The 19,569-nt window shown below is 40.1% G+C and overlaps 1 protein-coding gene across 2 annotated transcripts in view; it reads left to right on the top strand.

The window, feature by feature from the left end:
- The window catches only part of GULP1 (GULP PTB domain containing engulfment adaptor 1), a 345,309-nt gene that overhangs the window by 314,320 nt on the left and 11,420 nt on the right, over positions 1-19,569 (top strand). Inside the window, exons 11-13 of one of the 2 annotated variants that reach the window (XM_075000986.1) lie at positions 4,200-4,427; positions 7,968-8,106; positions 17,713-17,807. In XM_075000986.1, coding sequence (XP_074857087.1) covers positions 4,200-4,427; positions 7,968-8,106; positions 17,713-17,807 — 462 coding nt within the window. The remainder of the gene's footprint in view (positions 1-4,199; positions 4,428-7,967; positions 8,107-17,712; positions 17,808-19,569) is intronic. The other variant, XM_075000987.1, reaches the window with a different exon arrangement.

Raw genomic sequence — 19,569 nt, 5'->3', positions numbered from 1 at the left:
ATGCCTGCATATAGCCTAGTCCATGTTCTTCTGTAGAATTCTACTTAAATGTTGTCACCATGCCTTTGTGATTCACAACAGAGTATACCAAATGTGGGACAAGCTGCTGGGAAAAAGGTCAGGCACATCCCAACACAGGCAGTTATTCCTCCATAAAATGTACCAGATCAGCAGCAGGAGTAACCTTCTGCCTCACCATGGCCATGTCTACACTAGCCCCAAACTTCGAAATGGCCACGCAAATGGCCATTTCGAAGTTTACCAATGAAGTGCTGAAATGCATATTCAGTGCTTCATTAGCATACGGGCGGCCGCGGCACTTCGAAATTGGCGCGCCTCGCCGCCGCGCAGCTCGTCCCAACGGGGCTCCTTTTCGAAAGGACCCCGCCTACTTCGAAGTCCCCTTATTCCCATCAGCTCATTTCGAAGTGCCGCGGCCGCCCGCATGCTAATGAAGCACTGAATATGCATTTCAGTGCTTCATTGGTAAACTTCGAAATGGCCATTTACGTGGCCATTTCGAAGTTTGGGGCTAATGTAGACGTAGCCCATGCTGTTTCATAAGAAGTCAGAAATTCAAACTCCTTAGTTATTCCAGTCCTGGATTCAACACCCAGGCACTAGACTTAATGATGTAGGGTTATTCAAAAACAATTTAATCAAATAAAAAGATCTTCTGATCCTAAAGGAACAGCCACATACCCAGGTTAATTTGTAACTCATATCTTATTCAATCATTATACTTTGCCAAACCTTTTGTATATGCAATATAAAAGTTTATTTGGAGGCAAGGAGGGAAGGACAGAGTAAAAATTGGTAGAAGGAATACAATATATACAATAATTGCAGAGTTCTTGGATCACACTTGTACCACTTATGGCATAGTAACAGAGAGATAGGTGTGCTGGTCTATATACTGTGAAAACAAAAAAGCAGTCCAGTCGCACTTTAAAGACTAACAAAATAATTTATTAGGTGATGAGCTTTCGTGGGACAGACCTGTCCCATGAGAGGTCATCACCTAATAAATTATTTTGTTAGTCTTTAAAGTGCTGCTGAACTGCTTTTTTGTTTTCACTTATGGAATAAACGTCATAGGAAGATCCTCAATTCCTTGATTAGTATGAGATCATAGTGCAGATGTCTGACTAGGAAAGAGATCAAATGGAGACATATCCAGTGTTTTTCATAGATTCTTTCAAGTAAACCACTGTTCTCAAAGTGTAAAATAACAGAAAATAAGATGGTGTTCAGATCACATGGAGTCACATAAATCACATGTTCATGCATGCGTTGCTTAGTTACACTAGAAGCCACTTCTCATATTCAGGTTAGAACGTGCACAGAACAGTTAACTATAGATGGGCATCTTCCATTGTGAGTTCAGTGTTCTTGAATTGGCCATTCACCTTGAATAGTTCCTTCACAATCCACTGACAAAACATCTTGGTGTTTGTACATGAACAAACATTTGAAGCATGGGTGCATAGTTAATATTCATAACTTCAGATACAAAAATGACACTTGCATACAAATAGCATAATCATATTAAGAAAACCGTAACTTTTCTATTGACACCTTTTTTGTTGCAATTGTATAACAATGATGATAATGATGTACAAGGTCATCTTTTAATCAGATAACATCACAGCTGTAAATCATTTTACTGACTTTTTATTTATTGAATATTTAGATTTTGTATGGTTGGAACTCAGACATTCAGCCTGGCATCAAACACTTTTTTGTACATTTAAATATTTTTTCAAAAAGTTTTACTGTTTTCACTTGCAAACGTTGAGTGGACACATTTGCAGTGTAGATATTTACATTTAGTGAGTGTAGATATTTACATTTAGTGCTCTTGTAACTTAAAAAACTGCTTCTTAGGGTTGCTAAGTTGCATCCTTAATATGCCTTTTACTGTAATGAAAATGAGAAAAAAAACCCCAAGGACTTTAAATGAATGAAATATTTCCTAAATAATCATGAAAGAACAATTTAATTAACAGTCTTTATTATTTCAGGGCCAAATCTTGTCAAAATCAATGATAATGCCCGATTTCAGTTGCACAGCAGGGTCTGTGAACGGAGAGGTCATGCAAAGTGAACTTTGCCACTTGCTCTAATGAGCCCTCAGAGGGAGCTATTGTGAGACTGACATGACGAAAGGATTCACAGCACAGATTCACCATTTGATCTCTCCACATTGTGGGAGTGTGAGCACAGCAGTATGAGAACACAGGCTTTGCCAAGGCATACGAGCCAATCCAGTCCTGATTGATGGTTCTGGTTTTCTATGCAGCTTTATATTTCATTTCTGCAAAGACGGTTTATTCATGCTTTGGAGCAAGAATCAAGATTTGGCCACCAGTTAGACACCTTTCCAAACCTAGTATTTGTATTTCCTGCCCTCATTTTCCAGAGTCTCTGTCTATAGTGAGGGTGAAGTTACAAGCAGGGGCAGAGAGGTGAGGGAGGGAATGATAACGTCACGAACACTGAAGGCAGGGGAAAGAATGTGGCTCCCTAATCTGATTTAGTTGACTGAAATGCTGTCATTTGTTCAGGCTCGGGTGAAGGGGACAGTTGCACAGGGGCCTGACATTTCAAAGGAGCCCAGAGCTCTGGCCACTGCTGCTGCTACTTTGGCATCCTCTTTGAACTGCCGCAGCAGCTCCGCCCTGCACGGCTCTGTGGGGTTGAGGCAGCACCAGGATCTGAGCAGCACTAAGGCTGATACCCTAGGTCCCATTCCTTCCTCCCTTCACCCCGTCCCTTTCAGAGAGCATGGAACCATGATCCCCTTTCAACTTGCCCTGGTGGCCACTTTGGCTGTTGGCCCAACTGCATTTCTTTCATAAGGAACACAAGACATAGACCTTACTTCAGGACTTGGCAGGTAAACCAAACAAGCTTTCCACTTACTTTTCAATTAATGTAAGGTTTTTGTTATATTTTGCTTTCTGGGGAGTTGTTTGTTGTTTTGTTTTGCAATGACAAGACTATAGAATTGTAAATGAAAACACATTATTAGGATAACTTTAAAACAACTTCTTGAACATCGTAAAATTCAAATAGGTAAAGGATACAAAAGTAACAAAAGGAAATAAAATTGGGGAAGGTTTTACTGTCAGAGATTTGGGTGATGAGAAAAAGTACACATCATAGTGTCCAGCCCATCGAAGACATGATGTCCGGCTAACTGTGTGTTGGGGCGTGGGCATGAGGGAGAGGAAGAATCCTCTCCCCAGGTCATGGAGCAGAAGAGGACCAATCCCAGTGACCCTACTCAAAGGTGGCCATAACTATTTTGTCCATTTCACTGCTTTTTGTGGGAAGGACTTGAAGATTGGTAGGACTTCATGTGTCACCCCTCTTCAACCGGACAAAGCTGTTGTGCCAGAAGCTCCCAGAATGTTGGCTTGCTCACCACCCAGCTCAACCACTAGGGTTCCACTGTGTCACGAAGCCTGTTCACCTGTGCCATAGGAAAGAATATTTGAGCCTTTGTGACAGTCAGATTTTAGACACTGGATAAATTATAAAGTAAACGGCATCTCATTTGAACTCAAAAGTGCATTAGCTCTTGTTATACCAAAATGTCATAAGGATATCTATTTCTGTGCAGGAACGGCATAGTTTATACATGCTATAGCTGAGTAACCAAAGGAGCCAGTGCAATTTTCCTATTCAAAATAAAGCCAATCCCATAAACTGCCTACATAGCAGACTTTTTACGTGAAGATTTTTATTACATGATTTTTATTTTGGGATAAAAAGAAATAGTCAGTGGAATCGTATATTAATATAGCAGAGAACCAGATTCTGGCCTGTACTTTAACCACAACAACTTTCCTGCCTAATTATGTGCCTAACTATTGTTTTGCATGTATAAATGTGGGGTTTTATCGGTATGTTGTTGCATGCAGATTTTTGTGGATGCAATTCATTGTGTGCCCATATTTAAAATGTACTCCTTATCTTTTGATTATATTATTAGTGTATGAATCTTGTTTGTTCCTACCAATACTGGAATACTTTCTATGACTATGAGTTTATAAGATTCTTTTTCATTTAAAAAATTCTTTAGTGTCCCTGTTGCAAACAATTTTTAAAATATAAAATGTGCATTTTTCTTTCCCTTATATTACCACTTTCTTTTCCTTAGAATATTTTCTCTTTCTGTGATTCCTTTACAGCTGCTGCACATAAAGTCTGATAATGATCAACATATCTTTCAAAGACCCTCCTCCACCTTTTTCTGGTGTAATAATGAGGATTCAACTCCTTGTTTAGATATCTCTTCCATTACACTTACTCCTATGAGCTCTCCTGACTCCAGACTATCATCTGGACTATTAACACCACCACCTTCAAAAAGTGGTCTTCCAAAGCCAGTCAATGAATACAGCATCCCAAGACCTCGTGTAAATCTGCTGTGCAAAAACTTATTTTTTCTATTTACCAGTGTTCTCTGTTGTGTGTTAATTGTATTAAAATATACATTTTGTACAGTGGTTAAAGGACAGATCAGATGTATTGTAGGTTTTATCTGGGTACTGTTAAAATATGGAGCCTTTTGAGATGTTCTATAGTTCCTGCATCATATCCTTAAGATAATACCTTATTTTTCCAACTTCTTAACAATTCTTCTTCTCTACTTTCTTATTGTTTACCTGTATTTGCTGTATTTATTGGACTAGTTTGTTATTTTGGTAGAGTAAGTATACTAATAATAGGTATTTATATTATTCAAAACAGTATCCCAAAAGTCTGATTTGGAGGGCTCTTTAATTTTTTCAGTAGAAAGAGAATTTGGGTAAGTGAGAAAGTATTGATTAGCCAGAAGAGCAATCAGCTATTATATTTGTCCTACTATAGTTTATATGAACTCTGTGCAAAATGAAGGCTGCAAATTATTTTATTCTAAAATGATCTGTAACATGCATATAGATTGACTTCTCATAACAATATGTCAACACTCACAACTTTTTTTTCCATTTGTAAATAACATTTGGCTGTATTTGGCAAACATCATGGCTTTCTGCATGTGTTTACTGAATAAAAATGCTTCTCATGTTCATACAGATTTTAATAATATGCACTCATTTTTGAATTACCAACTAATTATCAAATTTAATAAAATTAGTTATATTAATGGTATCAACATACCTAGTGAATATGACAAGAAACTGGAATACTGAACATCAAAATACAAATTAAAGGCTTTTACCAAAAAGACTCATTTAAGACTGAGCTTAAATGTCGTTTAACTATCTCTATATCATCTGCAGGATTATTTATAATCTTAAATTCTCACCACAATTCACATAAAGATTTTCTATTAACATCAGTGGGAAATCTGCATGTGAATCTGGGTTAATTTATGGCTCATACATAATTCAGGGACTGGTACCAGAATCCTGATCCAGGCAAACCCCATCCCACATTAGTGGGAGTTCCATTTGCATGAGGAGAGTGAGATCAGATCAAGTTTTGATTAGTTTTTTGTGACACACAGCCTGCAGAATATACGCATAACTCCCATGATACTAGCAGGAGTTCCATATGCAGTTGAACAAAATTCTATGGCACATAAACAATATGTTCTCAAGAATCATAAGGTTCTAGACTACCTCTGAAGTACACGAGCAATGTCTTCTTGGGTGGGTGGGTAGTTGTCTGAAGTCCCATATAAATTAGTCATTTTATAAAAGAAGTTTAACTGTAATCTTACCACAAACAAACATGTGTAAGAGAATTATTTATTTTGAAATTGAATGAAGTGAAAAGAGCCATTTTTATATGTGAAACTCTTACATTAGGCATGTAAACACACGCAAATAAAAAAGGCCCAGTTCTTAGAGGAGCTGTGTATGTCCAGACCCCTAATATGAATATAAAATATGAAATACAAATTCCTGACCTGGAAATTATATGGTATTAAGAAAACAATACCACAAAAGGCTATTGAATAGATGCTATATAGATGAATAGACAGGAAATAAATACATCAGTGCTCTCTCCAGCCCACTCTTTATCCATTATATAGATGTATCTCCAAGCAATACAGTTTGTGCAAGTCCATGAGTCAACATACTCAAGAAACAGGCTTATTTGTTGCAGAAAACACCACCTAAAATACTCCAGTGGCGGGAGGGGGTAGAGGAACGTCTCAGTGAAAGAGGAAGAAGTATGAGATTTCTGCCTCCAGTGATGCCTTATCCTGAGTCTGTCTCTTTTATCTCCCTCTTTTCCCCACCCTCTCATGGAGTGATGCTAAGTGAGAGAATGCTGTGGAGGAGGGATCTCTTTATGCATAACCTCAAAAGCAGAGAAGGCTTATTGCATGTCTGTGGACTTTATGTTAAAAATAATAATAACCTAGTTATATGGGTAGATGTTATTTGATAATGCAGAGAGTGAATGTGCTGCTGAGGAGTCAAATCCTGATCTCCTGCTCTGCCTTTCATGTTTGTAATGGAATGGTTTGTAGCTGCATCTCTGTAAAAGAACAATTTGAGCAACATAGAAACTACTAAAGAAAGAAAAATGTCATTCCAACATCACAGTTATAGCTGCCTAGCCCAAGAAAGCTGTGGAATTCCCACGGGCCAGCATTTGTAAAGGCTGCTTGTCACACAGGTTGAAGCATTTAGATAATCTGTTTAAATCAGTCTGTCTTAATGCTGTGGTTAAGCGTGTTTCATGTCAGCATTTTGACCAAACTGGCAGTTTTTTTGCCAAATAATTAGGAAGTAGTACTTTTTTGCCTAGCATTATACAGGTTGAACCACTCTAGTCTGGCAGTCTCTCATCCAGCAACATCCCTATTCCAGCATGATTTTAGTTAGCCGGATGGCCATTTATCATGAGCATGGCCAAGATTCCTGTTGTCCCATAAAGTTGGTTTACAGCCACCAGTCCTTGCTCTTAGTGTTCTCTGCTGTTATTTAGCTGTAATTTACCTCTACGTGTCCTCTGAGAGCCCAGTAAGTGATGGAAGTATTGGTAATTCTACTAGAAAATATTGACCTCCTGTGGTTTGTCAAATTCTCTTATTTGGCACCGGTCAGGTCCTGAGGGTGCTGAACTAGAGAGGTTCAACTTTTTAGGTATTGAAGCTTATTTTCTGAAGTGAATTTGCGTACCATATACAGTGGTATGTATTTTGCCTGCTTTTGGGTTGTCCCTCTCTAAGCCATGTTTAGTCTTTGGTCTGTATTGACTTGGTTGTAATGTATTCTGTGTTTTGGGAGTGAGGGTAGAAATGCTGTATGAGCTCTGATTAATGTTTTTAATTTTAATATGATTTTTGAACCGTAGTAAGTTATTTGGTTATCCAGTGTTTGTGTGGAGTCTGCTAAAAATTCTAGGCTTTCATAATGAAATGTTTTCTGCACTGAATGGTAAAAAAGTTCTGTTTTGGAATTTAATCTTACATGTTCTCAGTGTGTTGGATGTCCAGTTTACTGCTTATCACACAATACATTGTACGCATTCAGGACAGCAGTTCTCACCGCGTATCAGATAAATATTCATGATATATAAGGAGAAATTGGAAAAAAATTATAGGAATTATATCCTTTAATATCAGGCACTTTTTCAGTGCATTCAAATGTATAGCCTATTCCTGTTTTTCTGATATCTTAAATGGGTCTTGGGAATAATACCTCTATTCAAATTCTTTCTAATTTAGAGTTGTTTCTTCCCAGCTTTTTCAATTCTAAGTGTCATTTATTTCTGGTTATCTCAGATATACAGAAAATGTGAACATTTTTATGCTTGTTTGAGTTTGAGCATGTCCCATAAATTCTTGGTTGTGAATGTCATTTGCTTAGGGTCAGGAGCTGGTTTGTGCATGTTCTCATTTCTGATACTGTAGCTCTTTTCTGCATGCGGAAAAGTTCAATATTGTGATTTTTTCGTGTGAAATATTGCCCTAATATTTATTGTCCTTATTGTAGGCAGGCAGTGTGACACCTAAATCACCCTCCACTGACATCTTTGATATGGTTCCCTTTTCTCCCATATCCCCTCAGTCATCAACACCTACTCGCAATGGCACACAGCCTCCTCCAGTACCCAGTAGATCTGCAGAGATCAGTAAGTTTTGTAATGACTGACCTAATCTTTTCTTACCTTGTTTTTTTAATAAAGCATCTCAAAGAGTTTACTGACTTTTTCATGACAAGCCAAATACTGCTTTTGTTACTCACATGTCTGATAATGCTGTTTCATTTTTATACCATCTAACCAAAATAATGAATGAATTCATTTAATGAATGAAATTATCCTATTGACAATCCTTAGGTTGGGAATTGAACCTTGGCTTTCCTTTTGTCACATAGTTTTTCTAAAGTTAAAGCAAGAAATATTATGACTTCCAGTTACGTTTTCTTTATAGCTGCTTTCAACATTAATATTATTTGAAAACCTCCATTTGATGGGGGTAGGGATAGTGGAGAAGGTATGCAGAGTTGAATTCATGACAGAATATGCACAGTTTATTGGCGGTAATAATGTTCATGTAACTTTTCATGTCATCTGTGAGAAACAGGAACAAAAACTCAGACTCTCAGTGTGAAAGTAGTATATCTGGTTCCGGCATTTCACCATCATGGAGCAGTATTCTGAGATTTATTAATTTATTGTCTTGAAACACTAATCTGAGAGTGGCTGGCTACGCTCCTGAAATTTGACCCCAGGATGTTCTAGATAGAGTTCCTAATTCAACCCAACTGCAATTCTACTGAAGTCATTAATGTTTTACCTGCTTGCATCAAAGTTAAATTTGACTTTACAGAATGTTTCACTGAACATTGCCCACCTGTTGTACACATGAAGTTCCCTTTCTTGGTCTCATCTAGATCAGTAGCAAAAGCCCATTGATTTCAGTGGAAGTAGATTCAGGGCCAAAGGTACCCAAGTGCCTGAATTAGTACCTAATTTTGATCACAGTTTCACTGGTGTAAATTAAGAATGAATCCAATGAAGTTGAGTTAACTCAGTGTAGAGAGATGGTGTAAATGAGACTAAGATCAGTCCTGCTTTGCATTTCTTTGCTAATGATTTTATTAACTAATTAATGAATGCATATCCTTAAGGGAAATACCAGCTCTATATTGTCAACAAGTTCCTATAGATGCCCTAGCCATTCGTGTGGCAGAACACATAGCCAAATTATTATCGTGTGCTAAAGCCTTTGGGGCTACTGATTCTGCCACATTCAAGGGCAAGGCATCTGGCTCTCTACCAAACCAACAGAAAAGGTTCAGAAATTCTCTGAGAAGGCCCTTCACCAAAGCCTTTTATGCTGGCTGAGGGGCATGCGATAAGAGGGAAAGTCTTGTTATGGATTGGTAACTGGTTAAAAGATTTGAAACAAAGGGTAGAAGTAAATGGTCATTTTTCACCGTGGAGAGTAATATAGTGGGAACTGCCAAAATCTGACCTGATAACAGTGCTGTCTAACATATTGGCCGTGTCTACACTAGCGAGTTGTTTTGAAATAATTTTTGAAAGATGGGGCTCTTTTGAAATATGGAGTGGAGCATCTAACAGAAAAAGAGTTCTTTCAAAATTAATCAAAAGAATGCAGTGCTCCTTTTGAAAGCGCTCTTCCACTGCCATTTCAGGAAGAACACCTTCTTTCAAAAGCTTCTTTCAGAAGAAAATGTGTGTAGATTCTCCACAGGCTCCTTTTTTTTTTTTTTAATGCAGTTCTCATGGTGCCTGATTTTTCAATCCCTGACCTGTTGTTTCAGACAGGATGCTCTCTTTCGAGTTCTCTTTCAGGAATAAGAGACTGCCGACAAAGGGGGCGGGGGGGATTGCCAACAGAACCATGTTTAAACAGCTTTTTTTTTTTTGCCAGCAGCTGTGTCTGTTGGTGAGCAAATATGCAAATTAACAGCCATTTGCATTTTTGAGACCACCCCATTTGCATACTGCTGCCAGCATTTCAAGTCAGTGTAACCATAGTTGCATAGAATAGGAGTTGCAGCTCCTACCAACATAGTTTCTAATCACTGATGAACCTCTTCTCCATGAACTTATCTGGTTTTTTTAAACCCATAGTAACAGAGGTGGCTGTGTTAGTCTGTATTCTATCAAAACAATAAAGCAGTCATGTAGCACTTTAAAGACTAACAAAATAATTTATTAGGTGATGAGCTTCCGTGGGACAGACCCATTTCTTCAAATCTCGTTATACTTTTGGCCTTCAGAACACCTCTGGCACTTAGTTCCACAGACTGTGTGCAGAGTGAAGAAGTACTTCCTTTTGCTTGTTTTAAACCTGAAGTCTATTAATTAGTTTGAATGACATCCGGCTTTTTTGTGTTGCTTACTATAGTAAAGGGTAAATAACTCTTCCTTATTCACTTTCTCCGTAACATTCAGGATTTTACAGACATGGATCAAATCTTTGCTTAGTTGCCTCCTCTCCAGGCTGAGCAGTCTCAGGTTTTTTAAATTTTTCCTTATATGGTAAAGCTGTTCCATACCCCTAATTATTTTTGTTCCCTTTCTTGGTACTTTTTCCATTTCTAATGTATCATTTTTGAGACTGGGTCACCAGAACTTCACACAGTATTCAAGGTGTGGACATATAAAGCATTTATATGGTGGCAAAAGGAATCACCAGGTGAGAAATTCTTATGTTAAACATTACAGCAAATCAGAATAGTACCTGCTTTGTTGTGTCAGATATAGTCGTAAAACACCTGCATTACATCTATTGTAATCTACATAATCAGGATGGGGACTGCTATGTCATTACAGTGATAATTCACTGAAGGCCTCTTCTCAATTATGGAGCTATGGATAGAACTAACAGGTGCAGTATTTCTAAATCCTGATTTTGAAATTTCCATTCGACCTTTTTCTGTCTAAGTATAAGGCATATGTGTAATAATTTTTTAAAGAAAATTAGTGTCATTATTAAATATCTGCTGATTTTTACCTGCCCTTAGGCTACATTTCATAGAGGAAAAGTGTTGCACGTTCAAACTGAAATGTTGTCTTCCACTTCTACAGACCAGAGCTTCTTCTCTCAGAGAGGAATGGTAACACTGAGAAGCTGCCTTCCATAAAGGGGTGCAGTGATTTCTGTACTCTCCATGTCAGGTGAAGAGCTCTGAGAAACAAGCCTGAGGTTATTCCCCGGTGAGGATCCAGCCTCCTCCATCACACAGCTGCGCCTAAATGTTGTTACATAGCCCAAAGTTGCCACACAGCTGGCAGACACTGTTCAGGAAAACAGTGACAATACTGCTCCAGCTCAGGACAGGACGATATAAGCAAAACTATAGGCATGTCTTTGCTACAGGCTGGCTCGACAGGCAGCAGTAAATAGTCCCCCCCAAGCTCTCTCCCATCAACTATGGCACTCTTCCACAATGAAGAGTCAGTGGGAGAGCATCAGCTGTCGGCTTAACACGGTGAAGGTATGGCGGTAAACAGACCTAAGTTTGTCGAATTCAGCCATGTTTTTCTCAGCTGAAACTTCATAACTTAGGCCGAACGCCTGCAGCAGTAGAGAACAAGGCCTAAGTGTGGACACTTTCCGCTCACCTGCCTGGCACAGTGCTTGGCTCAAGGCAGTGTTGTCTGTTCCTCTCACAATGGGGAGCATTCCATCCATTCACAGACATGGCATGAACATTAAATGTCATATTTAAGCACAGCAAAGCAGTGGTGAAAATACAAGTGTAGTTTCCAGCCCTCTCCAAAGAATAGTATTTGATGAATCACAACCCAAAACCAGGTATTTAGAAGCTAAAGGTACTCAAGCACAATTTGCATTGAGACATTTAATCAATATGGCACTAGACACAAATCTATAAAATTAATTTTGAACATTAATTAGACTGATGTGGATGGCATGGTGCAGCTTGACAGAAGGCAGTATTTAGTCCTTCAGGCACAGCTGGCTGAACAACCTGTGAGGACAGTACACAACAAGGAAGAAAATTGGCAGCATGTAATCTCCAAGAGAAGAAAGCCAGTTCAGATATCTCCCATTCCAATGGAGATAAGCAACTGCTTTCAGGCTCTCTGCACAGGTGATGTGGTGGAGAAAGCTGTGGCAGGGAGCTCTCAAGGAAGGGATCAGAAGAAGATCCCACTGACCGGAAGGCATCAGATGCGTAGTCCCAGGGATGGGAGTTCTATGACAACCACCCCCAATAGAAGAAGACGGGTGATGGTGGTTGAGGACCCCCTTTTAGGAGGGTCAGAGTCATCCATCTGCCATCCATTCCTGGAATCTCAGGAAGTTTGCTGCTTACCAGGCTGTAGAATCCAGAATGTGACAGGAAGATTTCCAAAAGTCATCGAACCTTAGGATTATTACCCCTTCCTACTTCTCCATGTAGGACCTAATGACACAGCAAAGAATGACCTTGAGCAGATCACTGCAGATTATGTAATTCTGGGAAGGAAACTCAAGTAATATGAAGCACAAGTGGTGTTCTCATCCATACTCCCTGTTGAAGGAAGGGGTCCAGGTAGAGATCATCGACACATGGAAGTAAATGCATCGTTGCAAAGGTGGTGTCGGAGAGAGAGATTTGTTTTTTTCAACCATGGGATTCTGTTTCAAGAACAAGGGTTGGTAGGAAGAGATGGGGTCCACCAGACAAAGAGAGGAGAGTGCATGTTTGCGGGCAGGCTTGCAAACCTAGTGAGGAGGGCTTTAAACTAGGTTTGTTGGGGGATGGTGACACAAGCCCTGAGGTAAGTGGGGAAGGAGGAAGGAACAACAAAGGAGGACCCCCGGTTCAAAAGGAGAAACTAGGACAATCAGCTAACTACCTGAGTTGTTTGTACACAAATCAAGAAGCCTGGGAAACAAACTTGAAGAATTAGATGCCCTGGAACAGTCAAAGGAGTATGAGGTGATTGGAACAACGGAGACTTGGTGAGATGAATTGCATAACTGGAGCACTGTCATGGAAGGATATAAACTGTTCAGGAAGGCCAGGCAGGGGAGAGAAGGAGGAGGAGTTGTGGTGTATGTGAGAGAGCAGTATGATTTCTGAGAGCTCCAGCATATGTGGGGAGAAAAGCCAGTTGAGAGTCTTTGGGTTAAGCTTAGAGGTGTAAGCAACAGAGGTGATGTTGTGGTTGGTGTCTGCTATAGACCACTAGATCAGACAGATGATGTAGATGAGCATTTCTTCAGACAAGTAAGAGAGGCTTCCAGATCACGTGCCCTGGTTCTCATTGGAGACTTTAATCAGCCAGACATCTATAGGGAGGCCAATACAGCAGTGCACACACAATCCAGGAAATTTTTGGAGAATATTGAGGATAACCTCCTGGTACAAGTGCTGAAGGAACTGACCAGGGGCCATGCACAGCTTGCCCTGCTGCTCACAAACTGGTAAGAATGAATGGGCAAAACAGAAGTGGGTGGCAACCTGGGCAGCAGTGATCATGAGATGGTAGACTTCTTCAGAATTTTGACAAAAGGAAGAAAGGTGAGCAGCAAAATACAGATCCTTAATTTCAAAAGAGCAGACTTCAACTTCCTGAGAGAACTGATGGGCAGTATCCCCTAGGAAAAGAATATGAAAGGGAAAGAAGTTCAGGGGAACTGACAGTATTTTAAAGAAGTCTCATTAAAGGCACAGGAATAAATCATCCCAATGTGCAGTAAGAAAAACAAACATTGCAGGCAACCAGCTTGGCTTACGAGGGAAATCTTTGGTGAGCTTTAACTTGAAAGGGATGCATATAAGAAGTGGAAGCTTGGGCAGTTGACTAACGTGGAGTGTAAATATATGGCTGAAGAATGCCAGGGAGTAATCAGGAAAGCAAAAGCACAATTGCAACTGCAGTTAACAAGGAATGTGAAAGCCAACAAGGGTTTCTACAGGTATGTTAACAATAAGAAGGTTATCAGAGAGGGTATGGGGCTGTTACTGGATGAGAGAGGTAACCCGGTGATAGATGATGTGGGAAAAGCTGAAGTACTCAATGACTTTTTTGCCTCAGTCTTCATGGGCAAGGTCTATGGCACCAGGCAATGCAGTATGGAAAGGAGGTGGGCAGCCCTTGATGCGTAAAGAACATGTTAAGAGCTATTTAGAAAAGCTAGACACACACAGATCCATGGGTCCAGATTTAATTCATCCAAGGGTATTGAGGGAATTGGCAGATGTCATTACAGATCCTTTGGCTATTATCTTAGAAAACTTGTGGAGATCGGGAGAGGTCCAAGATGACTGGAAAAAGATGAAGAAAAACAATCCAGGGAACTACAGACAAGTCCCCAGAAATATCATGGAGGGGCTCCTCAAGCAAACCATTTTTAATCACTTTGAAGAGGGGATAGTGATGAAGAGTAGTCAACGCTGATTTACCGAAGGCAAGACATGCCTGACCAATCTGGTTAGCTTCTACAAGGTAACAGGCTCTGTGGACATTGGGGAGTCAATGGAGGCGGTATATATTGACTTTAGCAAAGCTTTTGATACAATCTCCAACAACATTCTTGCCCGTAAGTTAAGGAAGTAAGGATTGGATATATGGACTGTACGATGGATAGAAAGCTGGCTAGGTGGTCAGGCCCAACAGGTAGCAATCAATGTCTCTATGTCTGGCTGGCAGTCAATTTCAAGAGGAGTGCCCCAAGGATCGTTTCTCAGGCCACTGTTGTTCAACATCTTTATTGATGACTTGGATAAGGGGATGAATTGAACACTCAGCAAATACGTGGATGACATTAAGCTAGGTGGAGAGGTAGATGTGTTGGAAGGTAGGGATAGGGTCCAGAGTGACCTAGATAAATTGGAGGATTGGGCCAAAAGAAATCTGGTAAAGTTCAACAAGGACAAGTGTACAGTCCTGCACTTGGACCGGAAGAATCCGAAGCACTGTTACTTGCTGGGATCTGACTGGTTAAGTAGCAGTGCAGAAGAAAAGGACCTGGGGACTACAGTGAATGAGAGGCTAGGTATGAGTCAGTAGTGTGCCACAGAAGGCTAATGACATATTGTGGTGCATCAGGAGAAGCATTTCCAGCAGACCTAGAGAAGTTATTATTCCCCTCTATTCAGCACTGGTGAGGCCACATCTGGAGTATTGCTTCCAGTTCTGGCTCCCATGTATATCGTAAGGATGTGGATGTATTGGAGCAGGTTCAGCTGAGGGCAATGAAAATGTTTAGGGATTTGGAGCATATGACCTATGGAGAGAGGATAAAGGATTTGGGGTTATTTAGTTTGCAGAAGAGAAGAATGATGGATGATTTGATAGTAGCCTTCAACTTCTTGATTGGGTGCTCTAAAGAGGATGGAGAGAGGACGTTCTCTGTAGTGATGGATGACAGCACAAGAAGCAATGATCTGAAGTTACAGAGGCGGAGGTGTAGGTTGGATATTAATAAAACCTATTTCACCAGAAGGGTGGTGAAGCACTGGAATGCGTTACCTAAGGAGGTGGTGGTATCTCTATCCCTAAAGGTTTTTATGTCCCGGCTTGATAAAGTCCTGAGTGGGATGATTTAGTTAGGGGTGACCCACTTTAGGAAGGGGTCTGGACAAGATGGCCTCCTGAGGTCCTTTCCAGCCCTAGAATTTTATGCTTCTCTGATTCATCTGGAATAAGTCGTTTTGTGCTTCCTCACTGGAAGGGAGAAATTGCTGATCAGGCCCTCAAACTTGTAACTTTTACACATGAGTAATCCCATTGACTTCAGCAGAACTGCATCTTGCAGGTTTGGGCTTAGATGAGAAACATTCCAAAATAACTAAAAATATTTCATATCAGCTAAATGTTCAGAAATTCTTTTTAATAATACTATGAAGCTGCATTTCAGCCCTAAGAAATGAAAAAACCTTGGATTTTTTATTTCCATGATGTATGCCTTGGGTGTTTGATAAGGCATGATATCAAAAAAATGACTCCCTTCTGCTAGTTGAGAAGGGCAAAATCGTGCTGAGAGGTAGCACCTTCTTGATATTATGAAATGGAAGTACTAAATAAAAGTGAGCATAACTCACTTATGTAGTACAGGTTGAACCTCTCTAATTCAGAACTTTCTCTTCCGGCATGATTTTCGTTAACTGGTTGACCACTTATAATGAGTGCAGCCAAGTTTCCCATGGTCCCATAAAGTTTGTTCCCAGTCTCCAGCCCTGGCTGTCAGTGTTCTGTGCAGTTATTCAGCTGTAGTTTACCACTACATGTCTTCTCAGAGCCCAGTAAGCAGTGAAAATGTTGGTAATGTTGCTAGGCAGTATTAACCTCCCATGGTTTGGCAAATTCTCTCATCCGGCACAGGTCAGATCCCAAGTTTGCTGAATTAGAGAGGTTCAACCTGTTATAAATATACATATCTCCTGAACTTTAAAGAAGATGGATGGCTCGGTACTCATGGTCGGTTAAAGAACCCTCAGCTGCTCAACCAGCTGGGGATTACCATAACTGAAGCATACTCCAGCCATATCTATTCAGTGACACACACACACAAACCCCGAGGCCACTAACATCAGATCTATGCTAGCCAAGGATTCTCCTATGCCATTGCAGTCTGTATCTGCCTACAATGGACAGCTTTCTGGTGGAAAAAAGGAGCTGCACCCTGGGCCATGGTATGGTCCTGTGGTCCAAGTCCACATCATATGACGTACACACTGTGAGGTTCTGTTGAACCAGTCAAATTACAGCTTGCTTCAGTACTTTAATATTAACTGTGACAGAAACATTAAAATAGCCTTTAATATTTATTGTTTCAAATGGATTTTGACAGTTGTTAATCATGGCAAATAAAGGGGACACATGGCTCTTTTGGGAAGAAAATACAGAAGTAGTTATGTTAGTTAAATGCACATGATAATTTAAATGGTTTAGTGAGACATTATGAGAACTCCAACATCCTTTTTTAAAATCAGTACTTCAAAACCATGTTGGACATATACATTAAAACTTCAAAGGAGAGCCTTGCTCAGTAGTGATCAGGCAATGGGTGAAATCCGTCCCTGTTGCAGTCATTAAGCGTTTTCCTATTGACTCAAGCGAGGCCAAGACTTCAACTCTAGGAATATTACACACACACGCACATGCGCACACACTCTTGCCAAGGAATTCACGGCACTAAGAAACCTCTCTCTAAACATAAAATTCTGTAAACAGATTTCAAAATTAATGTGCCTTCTATATCTATCCTGTGCCATTCTGCAATATTTGTTACATGAACAGTAATAGTGTAACATCTCTTGATGTGGAAAATAATTTATAGTTTGTTCTTAAGCATAATATAATTGACTGTTGACTTTAACCTCTTCACTCTACAGTTAGAGATCATATTTTGGGCTTTTTCATTTGTGAAACTCCTCGGCACTGTACCTACAGGACTGTGACATTAGGATCTTCCTTACAGAGACAAGTAGTAAGACCTGAACTTCCTTCAGCTGGACTATGATATAATAATTACTTAAAATCCCTTAAAAACATGCAGGGACGATAACTGAAAACAAAAGAAGAATTGAAAACATCAGCTTGATAGCATTATTCAGAAGGGAAGAAAATAAGATGAACCAGAAGTAGCTTCCAAATTTATGTTTAGACATCACTGTTGGTAATGGGTGACTGAAAATATTGTTGCTTGTATTCTCATGCAAGGCGGAGATTCTTACCGCACACTGTGCTACTTCTTCTCTATGTCACTGACTCTTGACTTGATGTTTCTTTTCCTTGTAGAGAGAGATCTTTTCGGAGCAGAACCATTTGACCCTTTTAGCTGTGGAGCAGGAGATTTCCCTCCAGACATTCAGTCCAAACTAGATGAGATGCAGGTAATTACTTGTTTATTGTTTCAACAAATGGTTTTCATGAACCCCTGGACTCTTAGCTGTTAAGGGTAAAATATACATCATATAGGCTACGTCTACACGTGAAGCCAACATCGAAATAGCTTATTTCGATGTAGCAACATCAAAATAGGCTATTTTGATGAATAACGTCTACACGTCCTCCAGGGCTGGCAACGTCGATGTTCAACTTCGACGTTGCGCGGCACCACATCGAAATAGGCGCTGCGAGGGTACGTCTACACGCCAAAGTAGCACACATCGAAATAAGGGTGCCAGGCACAGCTGCAGACAGGGTCACAGGGCGGACTCAACAGCAAGCCGCTCCCTTAAAGGGCCCCTCCCAGACACAGTTGCACTAAACAACACAAGATACACAGAGCCTACAACTGGTTGCAGACCCTGTGCCTGCAGCATGGATCCCCAGCTGCCGCAGCAGCAGCCAGAAGCCCTGGGCTAAGGGCTGCTGCCCACGGTGACCATAGAGCCCCGCAGTGGCTGGAGAGAGAGCATCTCTCAACCCCCCAGCTGCTGGCCGCCATGGAGGACCCGGCAATTTCGACGTTGCGGGACGCAGATCGTCTACACGGTCCCTACTTCGACGTTGAATGTCGAAGTAGGGCGCTATTCCGATCCCCTCATGAGGTTAGCGACTTCGACGTCTCGCCGCCTAACGTCGAAGTTAACTTCGAAATAGTGCCCAATGCGTGTAGCCGTGACAGGCGCTATTTCGAAGTTAGTGCCGCTACTTCGAAGTAGCGTGCACGTGTAGACACAGCTATAGAGGTCTATATATGGTATGTTAAGAATTTATTCTTTTCTATTGAAAACAAAATGAACTTTGATCTTTGTGGCTAAATCACACTGACCTTGAATCAGGGTTGAGCATTCAACTCTCTGAGGCAATCTTGAGTATTCTCAGTGTCTTTTGAAGGAGTCCATTTGACGCTTAGTTGTACTGATTAGAACTGGCTGGGAATTTTCTGACATTTTTGTGTCAGAAAATGATTAGCTGAAATAAAAATAACCCATGATAACTTCTGATTTTGATGAAAATCCAAGAGAAATCACACAAGTTTCCAATGGCATGCTGCCTGGTTTTCTGCCAGCTTACCCGCCTATCTCTTCAGCGGCAGAGATCTCCCCAGTATCAGGCAGCTCAGGGGACTTGGAAATGTTTAGAAAAGGTTAAAATGAAACCTTGAAATTCCCATTCATGGGAAATTTTGAAATTTCATTCATCATTCCTGTTTGGAACAACTTTTTCATTTTGAAATTTAGTTCAGATTGCCAGTTCAAGTTTCTGACCAGCAGTAGTACTAATATTTGCATAGATTAAGCTCAAAGCTAAAGTTCATAGGACATGAGAAATAGCACTTGGACATTTGGCATCTAGAAAACCTAGCTACGACAATTGTACTGTGGTATTTCCACAGCGTTGTTTAAGTCATCTCTTCAACAAATGGAATTGAATTGGGTTGCTTAATGCATGAGATATTATCCCGTGAAGAATGTTAGAGTAAATCAGAGGTTTAACTCAAAAATAAACTAAAACATCTTTCATCTTTTTGTGCTTTCCTGGATGTTCAGCGTCAGCGATGGTTGGTATATCATATTTTAATATCAATATTTAATCAACTTGTAATAATTAAAACCTTAAAAATAGACATATAATTACCTTATTTTCCAAGGTTTATATTTTATTGCATGTATGCATTTCTATAATTGAGGACCATTGTTATGCAAA

The sequence above is a fragment of the Carettochelys insculpta genome, chromosome 8 (assembly GCF_033958435.1).
Source record: "Carettochelys insculpta isolate YL-2023 chromosome 8, ASM3395843v1, whole genome shotgun sequence".
Taxonomy (NCBI): domain Eukaryota; kingdom Metazoa; phylum Chordata; order Testudines; family Carettochelyidae; genus Carettochelys; species Carettochelys insculpta.
Note: the sequence above shows the minus strand (reverse complement) of the source record. Positions and strands in the feature narration are given on the sequence as shown.